Source organism: Glandiceps talaboti, chromosome 19 (assembly GCF_964340395.1).
Source record: "Glandiceps talaboti chromosome 19, keGlaTala1.1, whole genome shotgun sequence".
Taxonomy (NCBI): Eukaryota; Metazoa; Hemichordata; class Enteropneusta; family Spengelidae; genus Glandiceps; species Glandiceps talaboti.
In genome coordinates, this window is record NC_135567.1 from 20702514 (window position 1) to 20712601 (window position 10088).

The window sequence follows — 10088 nt, forward strand, 5'->3', positions numbered from 1 at the left end:
AACCGTATGCTAGGACATCTATTTTTACCCTATTCCCTATCCTTACATATTGTCGTAATAACCCAACCCTAAATAACTTATACATCGATACCTAGTTGCCATGGTAATAATACAAATTTACAAAATTGGGAGTATAAATATCAACTTTCGAATTCTGCAACAATGCACGCATTCCCAAGACATTCATACATCCATACACATACCAACTTACTGAAATCACCAGCTAGCTGCTTATATTGTCATGGATTTTCATAGAGGAATCGTTGCTTTGTTTGACAATAACCCACACGACGTTAGGGGGGCTTTTTATATCTCTGTCTCGAGCTCGGTGAGATACGTGTGTCTGAACATGCTGAAGGAGACAGTATTACAGTAATAGTTGTAGTACTGTATATAACAATCTTGTAAATGTCACGGTACGTTATATAATTGGAGGAAAGAAGTAACTATGTAAGATGTAAGATGTACAAGGGAATTGATTGCTGTAGAAAATTACTCTAATGACTACATTGATGGGGACTGACGAAATTACTGGGAAAAAAACACGTAAAAAAGGGAACTTTATTAGAGATGATACTGTAAGGAGATAACTAATGGTTTTGATGAACTGTTTGACAAAGGTCACAATAGTACTGACATGAACGTAATAATAGATATAATAAAATAAACTATATTTGCAATATATATATGTGTGTGTATTTATACACTCAAGTAAAATACATACATACACACACACACACACACACACACACACACACACACACACACAGACTTGGTGAGATACTCAATCATACTATCTTACTAGTGAGTACTTGTACCGCCCGGTTTATTTGTGTATTTGGTTTAGGTTAAACTTATAAACTTATAATAGACCGGGGTAAGCCAACACATTTGTGTATCAGTGTTCATCTAGCATTTTAACATCCACTTGAATATACTCCCTACTCTATCAGACTTTTACAACCAAGCGATTCAAACTCAATGTTCTTAATTAAATAATGGGACTAACTTGGTAATTACTTGTTCTAGCTGGACAAAATCTACAGGAGTTTAATCGTTTTAGATTACAAACATTGAATACACGTTTAACTGCTTTCCTAAATGCTACGTTATACATTCCGTAGATCCACGGTTCTAACGATGTATTAGTTAATATCAAAAGGCCGGATATATACTGTAGGGTGTCCGAAGGTTGGTAATCACTTTTTCGTTTGAGAGTGATGACTTGAACGTACAGACTTGGGCTCCAACATATCGTGTGAAGTAAAATCATCAAAATTAGTGTCTTGGCAGTTCGACGATAGCCAAGTTTGGTGTCGCGGAGAACTCTTTTCACCGTTGTCGCTTGGTACGCAAAGGCTTCCGATCGAACCTTCATAACTTGTAATCTCGCTGCGCGATAAATACGGTAGTAACAGTATATCATTATGAGACTCGGAAGAATAAATCCGTATGTTAAAGTTATATACCCAAACCAAGGCACTTGTGATAAATCAGGAATACATGTATTGGTGTAGGAGTGATAAATATAGTGTCCGATACCCCATAGAGGGGGCAGAGTAGGTAACAGCAGTGCATGTAACCAAATGTAACACACTGCAAGTAAACATCGCGGAGGTTTCCAGTAACCCTGGTAACGGAGTGGTTTTCTTACAAACAGTAATCGATCAATGCTTACAAAACAAAGCGTAACGTTGGCAACAGCAGGAAAGACAGTGGTTATAACGCCACTGAAGTTACATAGATATTTATTCCTGTACCATGGACCGAAAAATCCTGCAATAATGAACGGAGTCACAAATATACCGAAACATAGATCAGCAGACGCCAAGATGGCGACAAACATATTGGCACGATTCCGTAGATTTTCATTGGTGAAAATAATCCAACACACTGTTGAATTGCCGACGAGTAGGAAGAATAGCAGACAAAGCTCAGGGATATGAAAAACTGGCGACGAAAATCTGACAGAATGAACCGTCGATAAGCTTTGAAGTGTTTCTGTTGTGTTCTCTACTGCTGAATAAGGTGATGACGTCAACTTTGAGAAAAGATCTCTCGTAGTCGTATTAATCGTTGACATGGTTACATGTTATTACTACACCATCTAGTGTAACAAGCTAAACTTAAAAGGTTCTCTGTACGATTCGTCCACTTAAAGGTTCTCTGTACGATTTGTCCAATTTGGTCTATAATAACGCCGAAAGTTTTGTTGCTATGGCAATAACCTCGTTCGTATCCTTCTGTGAAGTACATCCAAGGTCAATGTCATGTTCACACCTCCTGACCTTTGACCTTGTAGCAAATCTAGATAATTGAAAGGAGAATATGGTTAAATTAAAGACAATATCCAAAGAGTAATTTTCAAAAATGGCACAAGCTGAGTTTATAAGCTTTTTACTCAAGAGAAAATAGTGACATTTGTAAATAAGACCACATTCCAGTATAATGTTAATGTCAATGCTTGTCTTTTATAACATTACAATTTGTCTTTTGGCATTGTTAGAACTGTTGATTGCATAGTAGGAATTTCATGAACATTTTTGATACGTATGATAAATTACGTCATTGGATAGTTTATGAGTAACAGTAAATAGACAATAGAGGGCGGTATACTAATTATATAAATTACACCATCGGATAGTTTAATAAGTTAACCAGGTTTGCGAGTGGTGGTTAAGTATGCTTCAGTAAGTACAATAATGCGAGTATCCTTTATATATGCAGTAAAAACTACGCCTAGACTAGAATCGTATAAACTCAGACTGTGTCAGCAGATAGACATTTTTACAAAGCCTGTCTACCTGAACAATTGGAATGCTACTCAAACTGCAAAGTAATAACCTCGCTGTCTGTGTCTGTCTGTCCGTATATATATCTCTCTCTCACTCTCTCTCTCTCTCTCTCTCTCTCTCTCTCCCCCTCTCCCTCTCTCTCTCTCTCTCCCTCCCTCCCTCTCTCTCTCCCCCCTCTCTCCCTCTCTCCCTCTCTCTCTATCTCTCTATCTCTCTCCCTCCCTCCTCTCTCTCTCTCTCTCTCTCTCTCTCTCTCTCTCTCTCTCTCTCTCTCCTCCACGTTTATAGTATGAACCAATCACTTGTTTAAAAAAATTGAATTTATAGGATATTGGTAGAGGTTCATCACAAAGTAGTCATACATGTTTCATTAAGATATAGCAACATACATAAAAAGGTTGGTAACGTAAACTATATAGTGAATAAATACTGACAAAATATAACACATAAAGTAATATTTAAAAGACGTTTCTATTTTTCATCAGTTAGTTACCGGGGATTTCATTGATTGTACAAACACTGGAATTAAAGAGTTAGTGTGTGTCTAGATTCATAAAATATTATATGTAATACGAGAAAGTGTAACTAAACATTGAAAATAGATAAGAATCGCCATCAGTGACAGATGGTGCGCGTCTTTGATACAATGGTATATCATCAGATATGAAACCTTCGACAAAAATACTCTCGCGAAAAGTGTTTTAACATAGTGAATGGAAAATGTCGCAAATACTAATATAGCCTTTACGTTTATAGGACTGTGTTATATTACATGATTTAAGGAACTTATCTAGACCCAAACAGACAGAAAACAGTCGCCCGTCTAACCACAAAACATATAGCATACATTTAGATGGAGTCGCAGTGAATACGAAATGTATGTATCGGGGTGAACACAAGCCAACAAGATGAGAGACGGCGAATATGTGTTACCAATCTAAAAAAATTCGCTTTGTAATCAATGTGACTGAAGTTTTTTCCGTAGTCAACCAATGTCATTCTACCTGTATTTTTTTGGATGAATTTAAAGACGTACCTTTTTCTTGTTACAAAACAACCATCCTGTCCAACGTATTGATTAACTCAACTTTGTAACATAAATCCGTGTTATCCCAACATGCTTTGCGATGTCATTAAAAATACATAATGCCTTTCATGGAGTAGGGGGTGGTGCAATATGGTATTTGACAATGTCATACTCGTCAACAATTGGTTACTTGTAGATTATCATAATATCATAGCATATATTCCATATTTTAAATACAGTAAAATGTGCAAATAATGTAGCATAAAATATGACAACACAACACAACACAACACAACACAACACAACACAACACAACACAACACAACACAACACAACACAACACAACACAACACAACACAACACAACACAACACAACGCACGTCACAAAACAAATAAACACAACACCACACAACACCACACCACACAACACAACACAACACAACACAACACAATGCACGTCACAAAACAAATAAACACAACACCACACAGCACCACACAACACCACACAACACCACACAACACAACACAACACAACACAACACAACACAACACAACACAACACAACGCAACTCGTCTAATGTAATGTAATGTAATATCATGTCGTATGTAATAAGATAGGCACAATTTGAAGGAATAATTCAACTCAATGTTTAGAATGAAATGAGAGATGCTCGTGCTTTTCATGTACCATATGGTTTTATAACAATTTTGTATAGATGTCGTCACCATGTATACTTTGTGTTAAATATCAAATGTCTAACATTGATTTGTATGATCATTATATACTAAAATGCTGATGTACTTTCACCATGTAATTCAATATTGTATTCAACTCTCAGTAATCTAGATCACTACGCATGCGTTGCTACATTCTGCCATTATACAAGTGTAAATCCAAAACCCTCTATTTGTAGTGACATTTCACGGTTACATAATTATCTAGAATGATAAACAGTAAGTCAGTCAGTCAGTCAGTCAGTCAGTCAGTCAGTCAGTCAGTCAGTCAGTCAGTCAGACAGACAGACAGACAGACAGACAGACAGACAGACAGACAGACAGACAGACAGACAGACAGACAGACAGACAGACACTCAGTGAAACGATTGGTTAATAAGTAAGTGAGCGAGTGAAATAGGTAACTGACAAGCTTTATAGCTAGTTAATTAGCGATTGTAGTTAGTCAGTCAGTCAGGTAGTCAGTCAGTCAGTCATTCAGTCAGTCAGGTAGGTAGGCAGGTAGGTAGGTAGGTAGGTAGTCAGTCAGGTAGTTAGTGGGCCAGTCACTTGGATCTTGGCTATTGTTTTGATATCTGTATTTGATTTCGTCATGGTGGCACGTCAGTTAGACCACTGATCAGTAAGGTTTCTTACTTGTCTGTTGTTTGACAAAAAGTCGCTAGACAATGTATTCGTTCAATCGTGCCATCTTAAAGACTTCATGCAGAATGTACAGTTTAAGTTTCTTGTTGGTTTCTGAGTGGTTGTATCAAAGAGAACCGTAAACATAACATGAAACGGAAGCTGTAATATGTAGCTACGATAGTTATAGTTTGCGTCTATCTTAATTTATTAATTAATGTATTTATTGCATCCCTTTTGTATCAGGGGCTCACTAAGCATGTTAGAAGCAGCACTAACAGAAAATTAAAATATATATACTACTAAAACAATTAGAAGATATGACTAGTAAATCGCATACATACAGAAACAAACAAACAAACAAACAAACAAACAAAAACAAACAAACAAACAAACAAACAAACAAACAAACAAACAACAGAAACAAAGGGAGGTAAGAAAAGTGAGGAAAAAAATTACGCTTCAAATGTTAGTAGTCAAAAGATATAAACTATTCTATATTAGTTTTAACAAAATCCTTTCTAATTTCAATTGCATCAATAAGGTATTGTTTGATAAGTTTGTATGTTTATTTATCTATTTCACCATGTAAATCGCGACCTAGGTTAGTAGAGTATATATGAACTGTGCAGTAAGTGTGTTGTTGTCTTGTTTGTGTAAGGTAATACTTAGTGATGTAATGCTGACCTTTGTAGTATTGTAAGTGATGTCAAATGTTATGTATTGCTGTAAATTGTAGCGTTTTCAGTGTCCAAAAATATAGTAAAAAAAATATGTCATGTAGTTTATGAACGTTTCATGCAGTGGAGTGAAGTGAAATTTAGTGTACTGCTGTACATATTACCACCCGCTCCTCCTTCTACACACACAGTGAAATGGTGTGCCGTTATATAATGAATGTCATAGTCTGGGTGCCGACGTGGTCTCTAACTGAAACACAGAGGTGTAAATCATAACGATACCGTATTGGAACTAGATTACGACTTTCACAACACCAGTCAGCTTTTCTGTTTGATACAACCACACAGAAATTTACCAACAAGAAAATGGACATGCTACACTTTAAGATAACAAATGAAATGGTTTATTTCATTTAGACTACATGTAGTGTGCTCAACAAATGTGTGGTCTTAAAGTGCGGCATATGCAGTTTCTTGTTAGTTTATGTGTGGTTGTATAAAACAAACAAACAAACAAACAAACAAACAAACTGAACAGTATTGTGAAATTCACTGTATTTATAATGTGCGTAAAAATTGTACTTTTTTAAAAATAGAAAACCTAGATTATAAATCAGTATTAGATCAGGGTTGTAACTTTTACTATCTTTATTTTGAAGTTTTATCGTTCACGAAAGAGGGCAGATTACAAGTTCTGAAAAAACCTTGTCAACCCTGTTCACCTTTTCATGTAAACCAGGTCTGAGGAAAGTGTCAAACTGATGATGGTAGTTATTGATTTAAAGTAGGACTTATTCTAACGTTGGAATGGAAGCATAGTATAGACTTGTTAAATGAGTGGTATTCAAGATGAGCTTATAAAACATAAATGTCTTGTAGATGACTGACGAAACATTGGGAGAGAGAGAGAGAGAGAGAGAGAGAGAGAGAGAGAGAGAGAGAGAGAGAGAGAGAGAGAGAGAGAGAGAGAGAGAGAGAGAGAGAGAGAGAGAGAGAGAGAGAGAGAGAGAGAGAGAGAGAGAGAGAGAGAGAGAGAGAGAGAGAGAGAGAGAGAGAGAGAGAGAGAGAGAGAGAGAGAGAGAGAGAGAGAGAGAGAGAGAGAGAGAGAGAGAGAGAATAGAATAACAAATACATTAGCAGAGATTTGCGAATTAAGGAGAAATTTCACGATTTACGATTATCGATTGTCATAGTTCCATACATTCTTTATAACTTTGGATAAATTTCACATTAGTTAAAAAATAAAATGTTGTAAGCTTACCTTAATGTTAGCTGAAAAAAAGGTGTAAGTGATGATGAATGCGTCACTAGAAATTAGCCGAGTGTCGTTGATTGAAGCAAAGAAGTTGCCAACAATACGTGTTTTTCCTAGCATGTGGTAATAACGTACTCAGGAGATAGTCTTACAGAACTCATTGAAACCATCAGATACGACTATCCACTCTCACTGTATAATGAACGTACGACTCACCTCTTCAGAAACACCCTGAAGGTCACCGTGTCCTTTTTTATAAATCACCATGGTTACGCCCTTTTAGAGTAGAATTCGTATAACGACTCTTATTATCATCGTTGAGGTTGCCATGGTAACGCTACGACACCTGCTACAGTTCTTAGAAGAAGAGAGGCGATAGAGTATAAAATGATTGGTTGCTATAGTAATACTATCAATTGTTTATCATCTTGCTAATATTTATGGTAATATTTATGGCATATGATCACACTTCTTGTATAGTTTGTATATTCACCTCTGAACACAGAATATCGATTAAGTGATAGACTGTGTGCTTCATACGTCATACGATACCACTTAGGCTTTCTTTATATATTAATAAACACCCTAAGTTATTGTAAAAAAATTCAAATGTATAAAAACCGTATAAAATGATGTATCAATTGACTACCCATGATAGTTATTCGTGCATACTCATATGCACGAGCGTGCACACACATACACACACACACACACGCACTCACACATGCAACCAACCATCCACCCACACCTCTACGCATCCACCCACCTATCTATCTATCTATCTATCTATCTATCTATCTATCTATCTATCTATCTATCTATCTATCTATCTATCTATCTATCTATCTATCTATCTATCTATCTATCTATCTACCTATCCATCCATCCGCCGACGTCCATTCATCTGTCCATCCATCCATCCATCCATCCATCCATCCACCTGCACCTACACGCCACGTACCCACCCGTCATTGAGGAATTTGATTCGGATTAACTTTAAAGAATAGACATGGGGAACAAATTAAGAATGGTTATGTACAGTTAATATATTTCACCATCAAATGAAATGGTGAATGTGTACATCTAGTCAACCCGTGACAGACTGTGTTTTGTTAGAATGATAACACCAATGCTACAGAGTGTGGACTGATAGACGCCTCTTTCAAATGTCAAATGAATCTATCGGAATAGGTCATCGTGTTGATTACCTTTATCTTGTCAAAATTTGAATTACATTGAGAGATTTGTTCCTTTGTTGAGCTTCACAGCTTATCCGTTGACTGTATTAAGTCTTTTCATATCATTTATTACAACTGAGAATCTTTATCAATCTCAGCTGTGTGCCATACGTCATTAGCTTGAAGGGAAGATCGTCGACTTCCTGGACTCTTTGTGTTTTAAATAACTTTCCTAATATTCATTCGTATTCAACGGAAATTAGGTTGTCATGGTTTGTAATGTTGATTTTTACATTTCTCTTCGTTTAGGTAAAAAAAATTTTTTGTTTCTTATAAGGCCAAGTAAAAAACAATGTTTGGTTCCGATTACACTCAATTTTAGAATAGGTAGGGTAGGTTGATTTATTTTTTTTTTTTCATGTATTTGTGTCTCGATCAGGTATTTATGTGTTTTCTGGTCTCTGTGTTATTGGTTTCTTCCCATCACGTGGTCTCTGTGTTATTGGTTTCTTCCCATCACGTGGTCTCTGTGTTATTGGTTTCTTCCCATCGCGTGGTCTCTGTGTTATTGGTTTCTTCCCATCGCGTGGTCTCTGTGTTATTGGTTTCTTCCCATCACGTGGTCTCTGTGTTATTGGTTTCTTCCCATCATATGTACAGTCATTACAGATTGGAAGAACAGTTTTATATTGTCTTTTTATTAGCTGATATCAGTTTCCGCGTCCACTATTTCTGGCGAGACTTCACAATTTTCTGGATTTTATTTCTTTCTTTTTTCTCGAACATGACTTCATAAAATAGTGTACATGGGTCGGAATTTTATTTCATTAAAAAAAAATTACTTCGACACTAAGACAAGATATTCGTCGGTCACAATACTTTGGTGAAAGTTTGATGCGATGTTAATGAAGTATACTAAGAGACAAACACATTATGTAGATTGTACTGTTGTAGTCTAAAAAGACCTGGTTTCTCTCTGGAATATGATTTAAAAAAAAGTGACCACAGATGAGGCAAAGGCATGAAGATATATACACGGAAATAGAAGTAAATTGATACTTTTTGTAAAAAAAAAAATCAGGGTTGGGGGCTTAAACTGGGGTCGATCGGGGTACTCGCTTTTTTAAAATTTGATCTCATAATTGTCTACATTCCCTGTGAAATATTGACTTAGTACGAACTCGTAGGATCAACCCATCACAGGTTTGTATAGTTGTACATGGCCAGATAGATGTACAGATAGACCCATGTACAGACCAGACAATTATATTAAAGTAACAAATATTCTCTATTATATGAGAGGATACGTACGTATTGAGCTTTAATCAGACTATGAAAACTATTGTAAACGCAGTCAGAGGTGAACATTTTGAAAAGTATGTATTCCATCAGAGGTGAAAATTTTGAAAAGTTTGGGATTTTCAGTGTATATTTTTATGATTTTTAAATATATTTATCCTAAATTTATATATAAAATCTACTCAAAAGTTAACGTTTTCTATTACAAATCTTCTAAAATATGATATGCCACGGCCATGGACACATTGTGTTACTGCCAACATAGGAAAATAACATTTTTCAACTCTTACGTAATAAGCCGTTTTGAGACTGCAAACAGTCGCAATTTCGTGGTTTTTTTTACCTTTATGAAGAAATCGACTATGACATGTATACTGCCCTCTACAGTTGACCTTATATTTACCCTCGTCTTTGTTAGCGTTCACTCTGAGCCAATAATGTAACAAATATTCTATTGTTTGACACGATTTTTGTCAACAATAAAATGTTTATTTC

At 36.0% G+C, this 10088-nt stretch overlaps 1 protein-coding gene across 1 annotated transcript; it reads right to left on the reverse strand.

Moving 5' to 3' along the window:
- Positions 1-991: 991 nt before the first annotated feature.
- Positions 992-2083, reverse strand: LOC144450135 (adenosine receptor A2a-like). Its single transcript, XM_078140703.1, has one exon. It carries the CDS (start codon positions 2081-2083, stop codon positions 992-994), a length of 1092 nt encoding a protein of 363 aa, XP_077996829.1.
- Between the last annotated feature and the right edge of the window lie 8005 nt (positions 2084-10088).

Coding starts and splice junctions, on each gene's coding strand:
- LOC144450135 (XM_078140703.1), bottom strand. CDS start 2,083: ATGTCAACGATTAATACGACTACGAGAGATCTTTTCTCAAAGTTGACG.